The 20,675-nt window shown below is 48.9% G+C and overlaps 1 protein-coding gene across 3 annotated transcripts in view; it reads left to right on the forward strand.

Moving 5' to 3' along the window:
• Positions 1–20,675, forward strand: part of LOC133356436 (helicase ARIP4-like) — a 92,171-nt gene that overhangs the window by 33,770 nt on the left and 37,726 nt on the right. For 2 of the 3 annotated variants that reach the window (XM_061573965.1, XM_061573967.1), the window contains exons 3-6: positions 16,456–16,663; positions 16,924–17,036; positions 18,998–19,075; positions 19,263–19,528. In XM_061573965.1, coding sequence (XP_061429949.1) covers positions 16,456–16,663; positions 16,924–17,036; positions 18,998–19,075; positions 19,263–19,528 — 665 coding nt within the window. The remainder of the gene's footprint in view (positions 1–16,455; positions 16,664–16,923; positions 17,037–18,997; positions 19,076–19,262; positions 19,529–20,675) is intronic. The other variant, XM_061573966.1, reaches the window with a different exon arrangement.

Genomic DNA, 20,675 nt, shown 5'->3' on the forward strand with positions numbered 1-20,675 from the left:
CCCAAACCTCACTCGGATTATTTAGTTTTCCAATTATTTTTATTGCTATTTATTGGCGACCCCGTGGTCCGTCGTCTTGCAAATTATTGTTTCCATCCAATAGTAACACTTTTTTGACATGTTTTTAACCTCACTCAGACTCTCACCCAGACGACATTGTGTTTTTCTGATGTACGAGCATCTTGATGATAGAGGCTTCCGGTTTGTGGGTGAACGTGGTGTAAGTGTGTGTTGTGAGTGTGCTTTCAGATCGGCATCAGCATGCGTTTTTTTTCGCCAAGACGCTGTGTTGTATGCATCCATGTGGGCCGTGACCAAGCAGAGTTATGTCCAGCAATGGGGAGGGGTGTTTGCCTCCACCATTCCCACAGTAAACTGAATATATGGGTGTTGAGTTTATTTGATTCAGGAATTCATGAAATATTTTTTTTACCAGAATCAGAATATTTGTCTACTGGAGAAATCCGATCTATAAGGCTCTTTTTTCACAGATATACAGTAGTAGGGGCGAGTCCTAAAGCTACAACAACGAAAAATAAAATAAAAATACGATAGGAGTGCAAAGTATAGGAAAGGTAAAGGAATCACTTAAAAAAATACACACAAATAAAGCTAAACAATTTGTTTTACTTACCAGGTAAAGCGACCTGGCCACAAATGATATCTCATGGAAAGTGACCAGAAAAGTATTTTGTCTTCCACATATATCAACCAAGGGGACAGCCTGATGAGGCTCATTGTAATCACCATCAAAATGTCACGGTACTCGAATTGAACAATCAACCCTTGTTAATTGAACACATATTGGGCTATGGCCTTGCCGAATTAAGTACAATGGTACTCCCCAATGCCTCCTGCCCCAATAATAATTTTTTTCAAATTTTGTTTCCAAACTCTTCACACACCATACGCATTGACACACCTGCATCAGTTCTATTCAAAACTTTGGATTTGTCCCGCAGACCAAGGGATTTATACTTCAGTCCCTTTCTATTACTTCTTGATGTAGGTGTAGACGACATTTCTCAGAGGGTTGGCTTGCAGAGAGTGCATTAACAAGGTTAAGTTCCAAGCGACAGGTCTGCACTAACGCTCACCACGCATGCCTCCACTGGACTGAGTTGTTGTTTTGGTCGTGGTGTGCGGTGTTGCTCCACGTGTATGCCGAAATTGGACCATTCGGTACAGCAATTCGGCTCAAGGAGAATTACTAATATTGTATATTTGCCGAAAGTGCAGGCGTGCCGAATTATCTCCAATTACGAATTATCAAATACCGAATTAACGAGGTTTTACTGTATATGTTGTGGTTTTTACTCTCCCACACTCTGGTGTGCTAAACTAGTCACTAAATTACATGTTTTATTTACGTCAAGAAACCTTACTAATTATCTGTATCGGGTGGTCGCAGGTTTAACGATACATTAACATTTATGCAATCTAACCCAAAAAACCTCTTATGGATAATATTGGTTGCGAAAGCGTACTACATGACTAGTTGTTAAACCGATGAGAGGGTTTTAGTGTCCTTGATGCTGACGCTTTTGCTTCTAAAGTTTTCCCGTGTACACATTCTCAAAATGAAACAGGAGACAAAGAAGGAGAACCAAATGTGTGTTACTTAAGCAGTGTTCAGCCAATTGTGGACTGTCTCAAGGTAAACCTTTAATACGGCCGATGCGGCCACCTGATGCTACAAATGGCACATCAAAGAGTCAGTGGCCCTGCGAGTGTGGCCACGAATTCCAAAACCATCAACCACGTCGTAAACGTGGCTGCTGTCTTCACTCTTTTAATTGACGAGGAATGGACGAGATCCACTCTGATTCTGAGCGGACGATTGAGTGGATGACAACATCTACAATCACATCTTTAATCTGCTTTTGTTAATCCATACGAAAAATTAGGAACGTTGAATATTAACCATTTGAACCGTTAACTGGAACCTTGGTGAACAGGTAAATCATGTAAGAACAGACCAGAATATAATTCGGATTAAATTTATATATAGATGACTTTCCACCTGTGAGTGTGTGGACAGTTGGCACAGTTAGCTCAATAGGGAGCACAGGTGGTGCATCTGCCAGTGAGCCTTTGACACTTCACGTGGCCTCAGAGTGCACCTAGCCTGGCATAAGCGCCATGATGACATCACCGCCACTTAGTAGTGAATGGTGGCTGTTGGTGGTGGTGGATCTGGCTCTCCACCCGTGGGTGTGGTGTTGTGGTGGTGGATCTGGCTCTACCTGAGTGTGTGATGGATCTGGCTGTCTAGCTGTGTGTGTGGTCGTGGTGGTGGATCTGGCTCTCTTGCTGAGTGTGTGTGGTTGTGGTGGTGGTGGATGTGGCTCTCCACCTGTGTGTGGTTGTGGTGGTGGAATTGGCTCTCCCACCTGTGTGTGTGGTTGTGGTGGTTGCTCTGGCTGTACCTGTGTGTGGGGTCGTGGTGGTGTATCTGGCTCTCTACCTGGGTGTGTGTGTTTGGGAATCATATTCTGGGCGTCTGTGCAAAACTCATGACAAAGGAAGCGTTTGTGCGCGCATTGGAAGCGTCGCACTGGCTGGCACATCTCTCTTTTCCAAAGGAACCGTTGGTGTATCTTGTTTCTTGTATCTCACATGCTACAAAAATGTTGCATCAATAGGCTTTCATTCGCTTATGAATACAGAATCGCTGGTTATTAAATCCACGTCTTTGAGATATATCGTAGAACATTGCATCACAAAGGGAACGCTCCTACTTTGAAGTAAATAAGCAGCCGGGCTGATTTAATGGAAATGGAGGGCACCTTTGAGATTGAGTCTGTGTGGCGGTAGCAGCGCACATGCTGCATGTACCGTGTGTGCGTGCGTTTTGCAAGAATGGTTATGTTTGCGTCAGTTGAGCTGAGTAGCGCACCGCACTAAATCACAGACACATGAGGCTTCTTCCACGCATGTCTGTCATTCGCATGGCCCTCCGTTGTGTGTGTGTGTGTACGAATACCAAACTATGATGATGAGTATGTCATCCTCATCATTATAGGCTATCCCTCTCAGTCGAGGATGATTGTCTTCCAAATAAAAGTTGGATTATCTGTGTGTCTGAAGATGGTTGAAGAGACCAATTTGGGATCAACAGATTCTGCCACAACTTGGGCGCATGTGTCCAGTTAGAGTGGTGGGTGGAATTGCATTAGTAAGTCGTAGTGTATGCATGTCTCAATCAGTCACCCCATGGCACACCTGGGTCTGTCTCGTGACCTCCTGCCACCGGGCTTCCGACACTGCACGTGGCCTTAAAGTACACATAGCCTGGCACAAGTGCCGTGGGGACGTCACCGCCACTTAGTGGCGAATGGCGATTGTTGTTGTTGTATGTTGAACTTCTTGCACACCATACGTAGCCAACCACCCTAATCGGAGGGTGTGGGGTGGGTGGGCACGCAGCTCAGTGACGCGTAAAAGTTTGGCAAAGGCGTCTTGAGACTCGATGAGACATTCCTGGGTACGCAGGCATCATTATGATGACGGCAAGAGGTTGTTGCCTCACTCAAGGAAAGTTACGATAGAAGCGTATTGAACATTGCGCGTGCAAGGGAGATTCACCTCTGTGGCTCTGGATTAGGATGGCAGTCTGAGGAGGATTAATGGCGAGCGCTGTGATATTGAAGCATGAAGGGAGGTGTGTTTCTTCCGGCGCCACATGCCTCCTCTGAATGTGAGCGGAGTCTCTGCTCTTTTTTTATGTCTTTGAATAGCACAAGTTATATTTTAAATAAATAAGAAATGGAGCTCCACGTGCGGAACAGTCAGGCGCATGTTGTTATATTTAACTAGGCCACACGTTGGCATGGTTTATTCCAACATTCACGTTGTTAACCCTCCACCGCCACATTTACACGAGACATTATTTATACTCGTGCCAATAATTTGATCAAATCCTGACCAATGAAGCTCATCCTCCGGCTCCTGGTCCTCCTCGTCAGTTGGCAGTGGAAATTCAACATCACTGTGAGATGGCGGCGTTTGGCTCGGACCGCTCTCCTAAACTTTGTGGGGTCGCGAGCTCGGAGATGGAGTGAGGAGGCTCCCCACCGCTCTCCCTGTGCTCTTAAAGTGACTTCCGTGACATCACCGACTTCCACAGTGTGGCTAAATCTCAATGTTTTGTAATTTGGGGGCGAGTCGCTTTTAACCTGTTAATTATTTGCTTTTGTTGTTCAGAGAATTCCATGTTTCAATGAACTTGTTGTGTGCTTGCAAGGCACTGATGATTGTGTGCTTATCGAGTCGCTTTAGTTTCATAATTGACTTGTCCGGTAATGTGTGTGTATATTAGTTGTGTTGTTCCTCTTGATTTGTGTTTGATTTTGGTTTACGGTATATTGTATATATATTTACTTGTTGATCACATGGCACTGAGCACCAGTTAGTTTATAGTGATCTCCGTTGAAGTTTGTATTTTATATTTCTCTCTATCTCGATGGGTTATGCCTTGATCACCCGCTGCCAGTCAAAACCGGCCTCGCATGGGCACGTCTACTTGATCCGAGTTCACTGCGTGTCCACCCCCTGGCACCGCGCGCTTCGTGGCCCGCCACGGCAGATGCATTGCCCACATGAGTGATGCGTCTCTGCTGTTCTTTCCCGCGCATGCTTTACCCGTGCTGCCAGTCTGGCCCACACAGCGAAGGCCACAGCAGCGTGTAATCCGGTTGCGCGCACCTTTTGGGACCGTTACTGATGGGGGCTCGTCTTTAACCGCTGGTGCTTCTCGGCTGTTGATGCTTTTGCGTTGACGGTTGCAGAGCCTGACTTTGACGTCGTGCTCGTTTGGGATCCTAGAGATTACGGATCGGTGGTGCCTGCAATGAAGGGGGAAGTTTTTTTTACAGTTGTAACTCTTTCATTGGATCAGCAGCATCAGCTGGTGTTGTATTTAGTCTAGAGCGGTGTTTCTCAAACTTGTGTTTGGCCCGCGGACCACTCGCCCCATGCAAACATTTCCGTGGACCACCCAGCCTCCCACCCCTGGTGACAAAACACATTCAATTGTCTCTTAATACCAGGAATACAAAATGATTCATATTACTGGAACATACGGGTTTTTTTAGGGAGGGGTGATGCATTTAGATGTTAGGGTTTAGGATAATTTTATCAGGGTAGTTTACCTAACTTAATTTTTTAATGAAATTTCATGAGTTAAATATTAGTGTCCAAAACAAAAGGTGTAAAAATTATCATTTTTTCCAGATCAACCTGCATTTGTGTCAGCCGACAGACTAGGCCTCGGCAAGGTAAGGTAAAAGTTAAAAGGTAAAAAGCAACGAGCCTACTTTTACCTTACCTTTTACCTTACCACAATACAATCACTCCTACCCTACCTTTTACCCTTCAGCAGGTAAGGTAAAAGGTAAAAAGTAACGAGCCTACCTTTTATCCTACCTTTTACCCTTACCCCATACCAATTACCCGATTACAGGGTAATTACTAGGGAACTACTACACATGAACAAGGTTTATAACGGTAAATGCTAGGTAGAACACTTTACTCATATAGAATACTCTCGATGATTCCAATTTTACACGCTCGTTGTTGTCGTTGTTGTTGTCGTTGTTGTCTTCGTCGTTGTCGTCGTTGTTGTATCCTCAAATCTTGTAACTCAAGTTTTACCCACTTCCTAATGGGGTATTGACTGCAAACTTGGTATACTTTTGTCATACTGATGACAATACTATATTTTATCATAAAATGTTTTTATTTTTAAACATTATTTTTTATATGTTATGTTTCGGCTTGGGTCTAATTGTCCACACTCAACTGATGTTGGCTGTAAATCACCACGGTCCCTTACGTTATGGCAAACTTCGGGGCCACTTCCTGGAGTCGTGGAGTTCTGCCATTACTAGTACATTTCATAAAAGCGTGTTTTAAAAAATGTTTTTTTTTATATTACTTATTAAATGGAGGCCACGGACTGCGCCACGGAGCTTTTAGTGTTAAACTAGGTACCGTATTTACCGGGTAATACTTCGCGCTTCCTTTACCCTACCGGGTAATTCTTCCGAGCTACCTTTACCCTACCCTTTACCTTACCCCTTGGCATGTCGACACCTTTACTTTTACCCTTTTACCCGGTAAAAAGGGTAAATTACCTTACCTTGCCGAGGCCTACGACAGACCGCCTCGGACCATTGGGGGTGCGGGGACCACACTCTGAGAACTGCTGCTCTAGAGCAGTGGTTCCCAGCCTGTGGTCCCCGCACCCCTGGTGGTCCGGGAGGTTACTACAGTGGGGGGGGGGTCCTCAGAAAATTTAAATAATAACATCCTCACCAAGAAAATGTACAGTGTCAGATTAAAAAATAATTTGACAGAGTTTCTAAAACCTTTAACTGTACTTCATTTGACTAGTACAGCATTCCCTCACCAACCGCGGTGGTTAGATTAATGGAAAAGGCCGCGGTAGGTAAATCCGCGGGTGGTAAAATAGAGGGGGCATTTGGGAAATGGGGGGTTAGGCAACCATGGTCGCAGTCAGACTCGTCATAGATTAACCAAGTTGTCTGTTTATTCACTAAACACTGACTAAAATACAGTACAATACACAACATAAAACATAAATAAACATTACATTAATTTAACATACCTTTAATATTGAGGATAGAAGTCTGTGATGATGACAATGAGAGGATGAGGAAAGGGGTGGTCAGAAGGAGGAGGGGCTCGGCCCACTGATTGGGCAGGCACGGGGGCAGGCACGGGGGCGGCAGGCGCACAGTGGTGCTGCTGGCTGGATCAGTAGTGCTGAATCGGTCAGCATCTCTTATGGTCACGCGGTGGCATATAGGACACTTTTCGAAGCACCACCAGCAACACTAGTGACGTGGTTTGTGCGCTGCGAGAATCGCAACAAACCTGACCCCCAGAAAGCTGATGAGCTACTCAGCACCACGGGTGGGCGTGGTGGTGCAGAGGAGAAACGCGGTCCCGCGAAATTTATATATACGTGTTGCGGACCCGTGCTTACCCGTGGATACTCAACATTTCCAGGCCGCGGTTGGTAAATTATAATAAACCGTGTATTCTGTGGTGCGCGAGGGTTTTCTGTAGACTTGTATAGTTTTTTTTTAATTATTGCTTTTATTTAGGTCTTTGGCGCCAGTGTGCGACGCGAACGCGTCGTACACCCGTCGTACTTACAGGGTGGCAACGCAAAGTGAAAGGTAGCGGAGATAATTAAAAATGAACCCGGTGGATTCAAGCAGGCACGCTTAAGGTGGAAATAAGCTGCAAATTAGCAAAATGGCGTTGGGATTGCAAAGTTAAACTTGCAGCACAAGCAAAGTGAACGAAAATATGCGGAACTACGGCAATAAGTCCTTAGAATTGGGATCAACCTGGACTCATGCTGAAGAGGAGCCCTTGGCCATTGTGCGTTCTTTGTGGTGAAGTGCTGTTAAATAAAATCTGAAAACCAGCCAATCCTCGTCGGCACTTAGTACTAAACACAGCGAGTATGTACGCATGTGTAGGGGTGTTACGGAGGGCCAGTATACATGGGATCACACGGGAAACAAACACAGTGGGCGGGGCTCCGTGAGCACACGGGGACGCGCTCGCAACGACGTCCGCACCAGGCAGCCTGGGGGGCTGGCCCGGAGTGTGATCCCCCGGGGGGCCCCACCCCTCAGCGGGGGGTTGGGGATAAAAGGGGATGAGCCGGAGGGCTCGAGGCAGAATGTTACAGCTAAAGGCGTGAAGACCCAAGATCATCTAGCTAGAGCCCTGAACTCCCCTGGAACGCCGCCCTTGTCAGGGCCCCGCAGGACCGAGCCAGCGGCGTGGTCCCGAGAACCAGAGTTAGTGCTCTGGGACTCCGGGTACCGTAGCCCGACTCACCAGTGTCGGGCCAGATAGCCTCCCCTAGCTCTTAGCGGAGGACTAGGAGGTAGGTTAGAGATAGCTAGCAGTGTATTCCCAGCTAGCCGGGTGAGGGGGCCGATACCCCCTCTAGTATTGTATGCCGCGGTTGTAACCACTGTGCGGAATAAATACGTGTGCCTCAACCCTGAGTGTCCAAGCGTCCTCAACGGTACTACACATGCAAGCCAGATACATTTTTTTACAACAAACTCGGAGAATGAAATTAAAGCAAGAAAATGATGTGGTGTACAGCCACAGGCAGTGATGAATGCAACAGCCGTGGAAGCTTCTTATCGAATAGCTTTACTCGTAGTAAAAGACAGGAAAGCGGCACACAATTGGAGAAGAGATATTGTTACCAGCGGCAAAGGAAATGGTGAGTACCGTGCGAGGAGAGAAGGCTTACAAGCAAACGAATGTAAATCTCCCTGTCAGACAACACAGTTCAACGCAGAATTGGAGAGATGGCCCAGAACGTGAAGGAACAAGCTGATGGCGAGTACGCGCAAAAGTCGCTTTCTGATGTTGCAAACCTCCTTGCGTTCATCCGGCATGAATTCAATGGAGAGGAGAATGAGGAACTCCCTCTTTTGAAAATCGTAGCCTACACGCGCAACTGCAGAGGCCATTTTTGAGAGCCATATTGATAGTCAAAGATGCGCCGTAATTAGCACTGACGGGGGGCTCATGCTGTGAAAGGCCAGATTTGTTCCTCATGTTAAAGCTGTTGGCACCATTAAGCAATATCCATCCCCTGTAGCATCCACAGGGAGGTGCGAGCTGCACAGAACATGCCCACTGTCAGGAAACGGCATTGGAAGAATCCTTTGAATTCAATAATAATTTGCGGCTCTATGTGATGAGATGGGTAGGGACCACCATCAACCACTTTTGTTGCATACTCAAGTCCACTGGCTTTTTTGAGGAGAGGTACTCACACGCCTGTTTTGTATGTTTGTTGAACTTTTTTAAACGTTCTGCAATCAACCCGGCAGAGAGGCAGCTTCCTCTGGTGAACCTTCCTGTGGCTCCAGCTTCATCGTCAGATGAAGTAGAAGAAGGGGCAGGCGATCCTGCCCCTTCGTCTGCATCACTCCACCACTGCTCACCCCAAGAGGCCTTGGATCAGTAGCTTTTAATCCATCTTTGATACATTTAATCTATTTCTATTTATTTAAAATGTATGTTAACTTATAACCATATGCATGTTTCTACACTTCATGTCTGTATGAATATTTGTTGAACTTCTTTTGCACCTTACGTAGCCAACCGTGCTAATCGGAGGTTGCAGGAGTTGCGTGACGAAGTGAGGATTTTTCTCTACTCGGGCTTTAAGTTTGAGTTTTCACATCACTTCGGTGTTTTTTTTTCCCCGGTTAGTTAAGTTGCCATATTTGGCAGATGTTTTAAGCCACCTAAAATGGACTTAACCTAAACCTACAGGGAAAAAGCCGTGACTTTGTTCCATATTCATGGCAAGATATGATCAAGAAATGAGATCTGTGGTCCCGTCAACTTGATCCATCGAACTACTATTCCAAATCTTTCAGATTTTTTGTATATATGTTGTGGATGTATCTATCTAAGTAGCCAACCATGCTAATCGGAGGTGCGGGGGAAGGACAACGAATGAAACACAAAAATCTGTTTAAAAAAATTAGCTTTCAGTCTAGATTTAAAAGTGCATAGCTCCGGTGGCTTCCAAATATAGGAAAGAAGAGTGTTCCAGATAGCCGCAGAAGCGCATCTGAAAGCGTGCAATGCGGTGACCGTCTTTAATCGATGGTTAGCCAAAATCCGCTGCTGCGAAGATGACCGTAGTTTGCATGATGGTTTATACTCCTAGACGAGATCAGCAAGGTCTCGTGGTTCATTTGTGGCAAGCACTTTGTGCGTAATGAGTGCCGACCTTATAACAATGTATTCATTCAGCAAACAGAAACCTGTGTAGCTCGGCGATCATTGGACAGACATGGCCGGATCTTACAGTACCCTTCACGACACATGCCAAGAGAATTTTGTACAGGCTGCACCTTGCTAATGTTTTTTGCCAGACGTCCCGTAGAGTAGTGATTTGCAATAATTGAGCCTTGTCAATATTATGCTACACACCATCGTGTTGGCTATGTCACGATTCAATAGTGCCCGAATTCCATAGAACGCTGATGTGAAAATTGCAGGACCTTACAATATTTTGGACGTGGTGATCAAGCGACATTCCGGTCGACTATGTTGCCGTGCCTCTTTAGAGGAGTAGATAACAAAATCCTGGAGTCTGCGACCGCCACAACTGATCCAAACATTTGTTTCGCCTGAGCCCGAGTGCCAAACAGCTTCTCATTAAACGAGTTATTCAGTTTCGATTTAAAGCTTTCGTGACTGCAGGGATTCATCTTCTTGGTTCTTTCGGTAAAGTCACGTAGAAGGGAAGTAATAAAATAATAAAAATAAAACATAATAAAACAATTCTCACGACGTTTCGGCCACAACGCAAGCAGCCGTCCTCAGGTGAAAACCAGGTCCGTCGAGGCGACAGAGTCTGAATGAAACAGCACACGAGCTTGGAGCATATATATAAGCTGGGCGCATTGACAAAGGAATTTGCATATCAAAAGGAATTTAGCATATTTATGGGAAATGCAGGAATGTGATTAGTCCTGCATATGCATGTGCATTATGCAGGATTAACAGCATCAAAGGGAGCTGCAGTTACTGCTGCTGCTGAAATTACTGCTGCTGCTGCAGTTTCTGCTGCTGCTGCAGTTACTGCTGCTGCTGCAGTTGCTGCTGCTGCTGCACTTGCTGCTGCTGCTGCTGCTGCACTTGCTGCTGCTGCAGTTGCTGCCTTATCCATTTTAATATAACACTATGTATTATTCTACCCACCCTAATGTGTATCACACTGCTATATGTTTACTATAGAATTACGACACCATACATTACTCTGCACACTGCACCATGCCAGTGAGTGGAACGCGGTCTGAAAGTCACCGTAAACGTGAACACAATCAGTTAAGATCCGAAATGGTTTATTACGTCCTTCCAATGATTGCTAAGCCAGAATCCATCTTCTCGGTTGAAATTGTCTCTGTGTTTGTATATGTGGATCGCCTCATGAACGAATCTCTCATGATAGCCAGATGGCTTGCAGAGAACCTCTGTCTTGGAGAAGTCAATGTCATGTGAGCCCACTGAATTGTAACAGTGATCTGCCACGGCTGAGGTGTTTGTCCTACCGTGTTTCAGGTCTGCCTTATGTTCACGGATGCGGTCCGAGACATGTCGTTTGGTTTCCCCAATGTAACTGCTACCACAGAGGCAACTTAGTTTGTAGACGCCAGGGTACTGTATGTCTGGAACCACATCTTTTACAGACGGGACCAGATCACGGATTTTATGTACTGTGTTGAATCGGACCTGGATCTTGTGTTTAATCAGGATTTTGGAGATCTTTTTTGTGACCCCAGCAATGTAGGGTAAGGTGATGGTCTTGAAAGGCTCCTGAACAGGATCCTTCTTGATGGTTGGAGTGATGGCTTTGCGGATTGTGTAGTCGGAGTAACCATTAGCCTTAAGAGCTTGGCGTACGTGTTTGAGTTCACTGGAAATGTGTTCATGGTCGGAGATGCATTGGGCTCTATGATATAGAGTCTTGATGAGGGAATTCTTCTGGGATGGATGGTGGTGGGAATCCGGTTTTAGATAAGCATCCGTGTGGGTGGCTTTCCTGTAGACAGAGTGGCTCATTGAACCATCAGGTCTCCTTTTGATTAGGACATCCAAAAAGGGTAGCTTGCCATCATTTTCGACTTCCATGGTGAATCTGATGGCTGGGTGTATGGAATTGATGTGGTCGAGAAATTGGTCTAGAGCAGGCCGGCCATGTGGCCAGATGACAAAGTGTCGTCTACGTACCTCTTCCATAAGGTCGGGCGTAGAGTGGCAGTCTGGATGGCGTCCGTCTCAAATTTCTCCATGAAGATGTTGGCTACAACCGGAGATAGGGGGGAGCCCATTGGGGTGCCCTCAATTTGCTTGTAGAAGGTTCCATTCCAGGTGAAGTATGTATTGGTTAAGCAGTGTCTCACCAGGGGGGGTACCCCAGCATTCAGTCCTTGATGAACCAAGTCTTCAATGATTGCGATGGTGTCAGGCACAGGCACCTTGGTGAACAAGGAAACCACATCAAAACTGACAAGCAGGTCGTCTGGGGACAGGGCAATCCCCTTGATTGTCGATACCAGGTCAGTAGAATTTAGTACTGCAGAGGTGGTTTTTCCAGTGAAAGGCCGTAGGATTTCGGACAAAAAACGAGCCAGTTTGTAAGTGGGGGAGTTGATAGTAGAGACAATGGGACGAAGAGGTGTATCTTCTTTATGTATCTTTGGCAAGCCGTACAATCTTGGTGGCCTGGCTGCAGAAGGTTTCAACGATAACTGTTTGGTCTGATCAATTAATGCGGTTGAAGCAGAAATGATGTTGTTGGTTTTGGAGACGAGGCTGTTGGTGGGGTCTCTTTTTATTTTTGTATAGCTGCCATCGTTGAGTAGTTCTTGAATTTTGTTGTTGTATTCTATTTTGTCCATGATGAGAGTGGCATTGCCTTTGTCGGCTGAGAGGATGACAATGTCATCCCTCTTTTTTAATTGAGCTAATTCAAAACGCTCATCTTTGCTGATGTTGCTAGCTGGCATCTTAGCGTTTTTTAGGGTTAAAAAACGCTAAGATGCCAGCTAGCAACATCAGCAAAGATGAGCGTTTTGAATTAGCTCAATTAAAAAAGAGGGATGACATTGTCATCCTCTCAGCCGACAAAGGCAATGCCACTCTCATCATGGACAAAATAGAATACAACAACAAAATTCAAGAACTACTCAACGATGGCAGCTATACAAAAATAAAAAGAGACCCCACCAACAGCCTCGTCTCCAAAACCAACAACATCATTTCTGCTTCAACCGCATTAATTGATCAGACCAAACAGTTATCGTTGAAACCTTCTGCAGCCAGGCCACCAAGATTGTACGGCTTGCCAAAGATACATAAAGAAGATACACCTCTTCGTCCCATTGTCTCTACTATCAACTCCCCCACTTACAAACTGGCTCGTTTTTTGTCCGAAATCCTACGGCCTTTCACTGGAAAAACCACCTCTGCAGTACTAAATTCTACTGACCTGGTATCGACAATCAAGGGGATTGCCCTGTCCCCAGACGACCTGCTTGTCAGTTTTGATGTGGTTTCCTTGTTCACCAAGGTGCCTGTGCCTGACACCATCGCAATCATTGAAGACTTGGTTCATCAAGGACTGAATGCTGGGGTACCCCCCCTGGTGAGACACTGCTTAACCAATACATACTTCACCTGGAATGGAACCTTCTACAAGCAAATTGAGGGCACCCCAATGGGCTCCCCCCTATCTCCGGTTGTAGCCAACATCTTCATGGAGAAATTTGAGACGGACGCCATCCAGACTGCCACTCTACGCCCGACCTTATGGAAGAGGTACGTAGACGACACTTTTGTCATCTGGCCACATGGCCGGCCTGCTCTAGACCAATTTCTCGACCACATCAATTCCATACACCCAGCCATCAGATTCACCATGGAAGTCGAAAATGATGGCAAGCTACCCTTTTTGGATGTCCTAATCAAAAGGAGACCTGATGGTTCAATGAGCCACTCTGTCTACAGGAAAGCCACCCACACGGATGCTTATCTAAAACCGGATTCCCACCACCATCCATCCCAGAAGAATTCCCTCATCAAGACTCTATATCATAGAGCCCAATGCATCTCCGACCATGAACACATTTCCAGTGAACTCAAACACGTACGCCAAGCTCTTAAGGCTAATGGTTACTCCGACTACACAATCCGCAAAGCCATCACTCCAACCATCAAGAAGGATCCTGTTCAGGAGCCTTTCAAGACCATCACCTTACCCTACATTGCTGGGGTCACAAAAAAGATCTCCAAAATCCTGATTAAACACAAGATCCAGGTCCGATTCAACACAGTACATAAAATCCGTGATCTGGTCCCGTCTGTAAAAGATGTGGTTCCAGACATACAGTACCCTGGCGTCTACAAACTAAGTTGCCTCTGTGGTAGCAGTTACATTGGGGAAACCAAACGACATGTCTCGGACCGCATCCGTGAACATAAGGCAGACCTGAAACACGGTAGGACAAACACCTCAGCCGTGGCAGATCACTGTTACAATTCAGTGGGCTCACATGACATTGACTTCTCCAAGACAGAGGTTCTCTGCAAGCCATCTGGCTATCATGAGAGATTCGTTCATGAGGCGATCCACATATACAAACACAGAGACAATTTCAACCGAGAAGATGGATTCTGGCTTAGCAATCATTGGAAGGACGTAATAAACCATTTCGGATCTTAACTGATTGTGTTCACGTTTACGGTGACTTTCAGACCGCGTTCCACTCACTGGCATGGTGCAGTGTGCAGAGTAATGTATGGTGTCGTAATTCTATAGTAAACATATAGCAGTGTGATACACATTAGGGTGGGTAGAATAATACATAGTGTTATATTAAAATGGATAAGGCAGCAACTGCAGCAGCAGCAAGTGCAGCAGCAGCAGCAGCAGCAAGTGCAGCAGCAGCAGCAACTGCAGCAGCAGCAGTAACTGCAGCAGCAGCAGAAACTGCAGCAGCAGCAGTAATTTCAGCAGCAGCAGTAACTGCAGCTCCCTTTGATGCTGTTAATCCTGCATAATGCACATGCATATGCAGGACTAATCACATTCCTGCATTTCCCATAAATATGCTAAATTCCTTTTGATATGCAAATTCCTTTGTCAATGCGCCCAGCTTATATATATGCTCCAAGCTCGTGTGCTGTTTCATTCAGACTCTGTCGCCTCGACGGACCTGGTTTTCACCTGAGGACGGCTGCTTGCGTTGTGGCCGAAACGTCGTGAGAATTGTTTTATTATGTTTTATTTTTTTTATTTTATTACTTCCCTTCTACGTGACTTTACCGAAAGAACCAAGAAGAGTTATTCAGTATAAACACATTCCCGCACATGTACAGCTATGCCCCACGAATGTATTTGTTGAGGTAAGTTAATAAGAAGTTCACAATTTAAGGTGCTTACATTACAATTGATTACCTTCTTCGTCATCGTCGTTTCTCCTGTCCAACCTATACGGTCTTTTCTCAATACTCTGCACAGGCCACCGCTTCTGTGGTGTTTCCATTTGCCAAATCTTGAGGAAGTGCATTGTGGTTGCTGCAGGGCATCTCAGGAGATGATCCACGTGGTGTGCTTCTCCTGACAAGCACGTCGGTCGGTGGCATTGAAGCCACCCCACCCCCATGATTTCACGAGAGAGTTGCATCTGCCGAGACTCACTCTCTTCAGTCTGTTTAGGCTCCGCCACGCGAGCCATTTGGAATTGGGAGCTCGGATGCGAGCTCCCTCACTGGGGGTGGGGGGGGGGGGTGATTTTTCGCCGGCTACATTTGGCAGGTTTGTCGTCGCTTGTTGTTTTTTCCCCTTTTCTTTTTGCCCGAGGGACGTTTCTGGCAGATTCCGGTGATGTTGGGGATCAGTGATAGTGGGGCACAAGAAGCGTCGTATTACTTTGTTTTGCACGTTAGATTTCCATGTATTTAACGGGAGTCTAAACAGAACAAATCGCGGCGTGTGTTAGTCCGCAAAATGTCTCGCGGTTGAAAAGGGGGTCCCGCACACTCTAAAAGGTTGGGACCTGTTTCGCTAGAGGCTCTGTTAATCTGTTGTTGTTGGCTGTGTCCATTGTTTTGCAATGCTTGCTGCAACATGTTACCTCGAAGAACCAGAAAGCGCTCTTCATCAGATGCCACTCTCGTTGTCCGGTGCATGAGCATCCGCACGCAGGGTGAGGCCACTACTGTTTGCGCGTGGCGGTGGCGGCAGTGGTGGCGGTGTGGTTTCTCGTGCAGGTTCACACCAGCGTCGAGTTCTCTTCTACCCTGAGGTTTACGCTCAATACTGTGGCGAGAGGGCGCCACAGTGGCAAGATGTAAATCCCTCGCCTGGTGTGCAGGAGGTTGTGGCTTCCATCCCTACCCTGACGGCTGTTGTATATTTGGAGTTTGCGTGTCTCTCTCCCCGTAGTCGTGTGGATTTTTTTTCCGGGTCTTCCGGTTTTTCCTTCCACATTTTAGAATCAACATCACGAGTATTTGGCTGCTATAAATTTCCACACGATAAGCCATTTTGTGATAGCCAGGTGGCTTCATAGCTCAGTGGGCCTTACCTGGTAATAAAAGTCCAACAAAGGGGGGTTCGCCAATTTCCTTTCACCTCCGTGATGAACGCAAGGTTGCTGAGTGTCCGTGAGTCGAGGCGGAGCCAGGAGATTGTCTCCTGTGCGTGCCTCCCACGTGTGTGCCACACGTGCGGGGTGATGGAGACGGTCGTGGAGAACGAGGACTTGTCAGCTGTGCAGATGGCAACGTTGTCATTGAGAATGGCGGAGGTGACTGCGACGACACTCTCATCCGTTTCTCCATCGTGTGTGTGTTCAGCAGAGAGCGATGGGGATTCCGCGGGTGGGGGTGAGGAGGAAGAGGCGGGGGGCGAGGGCCGGCCGCCCAAGGATCCAGCCGCCAGCGTGGTGCCCTCCAGGAAGCGGGCGGACCGTGCAGCGGCACTAGGGACCTCGCGTGGCACGGCCATCGCCAGGAAGAGGCAGAAGAGTTCCACTCACTCCGGTCACATGCGGAGAAACATTCGGTGCCTAGCACACGCGCCCTGCACGCGTGCCCTGCACACCCCCATACACTCCCCGCACACCTCACACATGCCCTGTGTTGAGGTGGTTGTGGTGTTGATGTAGCTGTGGTTGTGTTGTGGTTGTGGTGTTGATGTGGTTGTTGTGTTGATGGGGCTGTGGTTGTGTTGTGGTTGTGGTGTTGATGTGGTGGTTGTGTGGATGTGGCTGTGGTTGTTGTGGTTGTGGTGTTGATCTGGCGGTGGTGGTGCTGCGGCTCTAGGAAGCTCCTTCGTCCGGAGCAGCTTGAGGCCGACACTCTCGCCGCTCAGCTGGAGGAGCTGGAGCGGCGCAAGAGACTCGAGCAGACGGCCTACAAGCCCAGCCAGCCCGACGGTACCCCACTCTAGACCCCACTCTAGACCCCACTGTAGACCCCACTCTCGACCCCAATCTAGACCCCACTGTAGACCCCACTGTAGACCCTGCTGTAGACCCCACTGTAGACCCCACTCTAGACCCCACTCTAGACCCCACTCTAGACCCCAACATATATCCTACTAGACCCCACTCTAGACCCACTGTAGACCCCACTCTAGACCCCACTGTAGACCCCACCCTAGACCCCACCCTAGACCCCACTCTAGACCCCACTCTAGACCCCACTCTAGACCCCACCCTAGGCCCCACCCTAGACCCCACCCTAGACCCCACCCTAGACCCCACTCTAGACCCCACTGTAGACCCCACCCTAGACCCCACCCTGGACCCCACTCTAGACCCCACTCCAGACCCCACCGTAGACCCCACCCTAGACCCCACTCTAGACCCCACCCTAGACCCCACCCTAGACCCCACCCTAGACCCCACTCCAGACCCCACTCTAGACCCCATTCTAGACCCCACCCTAGACCCCACTCTAGACCCCACTCCAGACCCCACCGTAGACCCCACCCTAGACCCCACTCTAGACCCCACCCTAGACCCCACCCTAGACCCCACCCTAGACCCCACCCTAGACCCCACTCCAGACCCCACCGTAGACCCCACCCTAGACCCCACTCTAGACCCCACTCTAGACCCCACTCTAGACCCCACTCTAGACCCCACCCTAGACCCCACCCTAGACCCCACCGTAGACCCCACCGTAGACCCCACTGTAGACCCCACTCTAGACCCCACTCTAGACCCCAATGTAGACCCCACTGTAGACCCCACTGTAGACCCCACCCTAGACCCACTCTAGACCCCACTCTAGACCCCACCCTAGACCCCACCGTAGACCCCACTCTGGACCCCACTCTAGACCCCACTGTAGACCCTACCCTAGACCCCACTCTAGACCCCACTCTAGACCCCACTCTAGACCCCACCGTAGACCCCACCCTAGACCCCACCCTAGACCCCACCCTAGACCCCACCCTAGACCCCACCCTAGACCCCACTCTAGACCCCACTCTAGACCCCACTCTAGACCCCACTGTAGACCCCACTGTAGACCCCACTCTAGACCCCACCCTAGACCCCACTCTAGACCCCACCCTAGACCCCACCCTAGACCCCACCCTAGACCCCACCCTAGACCCCACTCTAGACCCCACTGTAGATCCCACTCTAGACCCCACTGTAGACCCCACCGTAGACCCCACCGTAGACCCCACTCTAGACCCCACTCTATACCCCACTCTATACCCCACTCTATACCCCACTCTAGACCCCACTCTAGACCCCACCGTAGACCCCACTCTGGACCCCACTCGAGACCCCACCCTAGACCCCACCCTAGACCCCACCCTAGACCCCACTCTAGACCCCACTCTAGACCCCACCGTAGACCCCACCATAGACCCCACCCTAGACCCCACCCTAGACCCCACTCTAGACCCCACTCTAGACCCCACTCTAGATCCCACTCTAGACCCCACTCTAGACCCCACTCTAGACCCCACCCTAGACCCCACTCTAGACCCCACCCTAGACCCCACCCTAGACCCCACCCTAGACCCCACTCTAGACCCCACTCTAGACCCCACTCTAGACCCCACTCTAGACCCCACCGTAGACCCCACTCTGGACCCCACTTTAGACCCCACTCTAGACCCCACTCTAGACCCCACCGTAGACCCCACCCTAGACCCCACTCTAGACCCCACTCTAGACCCCACTCTAGACCCCACTCTAGACCCCACTCTAGACCCCACTCTAGACCCCACTCTAGACCCCACTCTAGACCCCAACATATATCCTACTATAGCCCACTCTAGACCCCACGCGAGAGCCCACTCTAGAGTGAAGACAGCTCAGGCAGGGTTGTTAACTTGGGCCATGCTGCCGGGCGGCCGTGTGTGCTGGTGCAGGCGCGGCCTTGGAAGAGGGTGCGCGGGAGAGCGAGGTTATCTGCGTGAGCAGCAGTGAAGATGACGTGCCCAGCCATGGTGAGACCTAATGCAGCCTGTCAGAGCACACACCGCGTGTGTATCACCACCAGCACACCACACACACACTAGTATGCACACCTCACACATACAACACGCCGCACACATACGCACCACACACCGCACAGCACCCCATGTACACGGCACGCACACTGCACACAATGCTCATAGCGCTCTGCGTCTGCAGGCGACGTGATCGAGCTGAGCTCGGAGGACGAGGCTGTGCACGTGATCGGCTCCGAGTCGAGCGGCTCCAGCGCCGACGAGGCCGGGGCGGACGACGCCGAGGCGGCGGCGGCCGCCGCATCGGTGGCGGCTCTGGGCTCGCACTGCAACGACGCGCGCAACCAGCCCGACGTGGCGGGGCGCGTGCTCGTCAACGTCAACCGCCCGCCCGACGAGCCCGACATCTTCATGGCGCCTCAGCTGGCACGCGTCGTCAAGCCGCACCAGGTGCCGCGCCAACCTCGTACCAGCTCCCCGCCCCCCCTCCCCCAACCCCCCCCCCGCTATCGTGCGGGGTCGTCAACGCGCAAACGCCCACGCATGTGCGCGAATCATCGCGAGAGAGACAAGGGGTGAGAGGGACACATGCGTGGAGAAAGGGACACATACGGGGAGAGAGGGACAGACACGGGGAGAGAGAGACAAGGGCAGACAGACACAGGGAGAGAGACACATCGGGAAAGATCGACGGACGAGGCGAGAGTGAGAGAAGGACACGGGGAGATAGAGACACAGACATGGGGAGAGAGAGAAAAAGAAGCCGATAGAGGGATAGAGAGACACGCGGGGAGAGAGACACACGGAGGGGGGGATGGCGACACGAGGAAGGAGAGACGTGGGAAGAGAGTTCTAGTTCAAGTAGACTTCTTTTAATCAGGTGAGAGTGTAAGGGACCAGGGTGAGTCTCGTTTGAAGGAGTGGCCTAGATCACCTAAATGACAAAAGCAAAGCAAACTACAGCAATGAAGTTCATAGCAATCTTAATAAAAACACAAACATAAATCCACGTTAAATCAACGCTAAATATTAAATTCCCTGCAGCGAGAATTACAAAAGTAAGGCACAGAAATATTAAACATTAAACAGATATATAGGGATATAGTAAACCAATCTAAATTTAACATTTTACCAGGTAAGGCCCACTGAATCTCTCGATCACGTGGTTCGGTGCATCCGTGAGTTTTCCCGCTCTCACCACAATTTCACGAATTTGTTTGTAAATCTGTTTTGTCCGGGCGATGGTGGCTGTGACCGCGGCCTGTAAAATCCAGCACTGTGGAGGCAGCGAGGGTTGGAGGATCATTGCACCAACGTTGCGAAGCTCCCTTCCTGTGGGCATCGAGGTGCCATACCGTGACTCTCAGGGAGAAGGCAGTGCAACAAGTGGACTAATCGTCATCTCTTTCTATCTGTACGAGGGATAGAGCGTTGCCCTCTTGTGTGCGTTGTTTTCCTTCAAGTGCTCCGTTAACAGAGTAAACACTCGTTAACTCTTTCCTGTTCTGATGATGTACGGAACGGAACCTGAAGAAAAACTAAAATAAGATTACTTTATCGGTACTGAGGCTCCCACAAGGCCATGCGGGAGGGCATG

The sequence above is a fragment of the Lethenteron reissneri genome, chromosome 54, assembly GCF_015708825.2.
Source record: "Lethenteron reissneri isolate LAM-NWPU_2019-01 chromosome 54, ASM1570882v1, whole genome shotgun sequence".
NCBI classification, from domain to species: Eukaryota; Metazoa; Chordata; class Hyperoartia; order Petromyzontiformes; family Petromyzontidae; genus Lethenteron; species Lethenteron reissneri.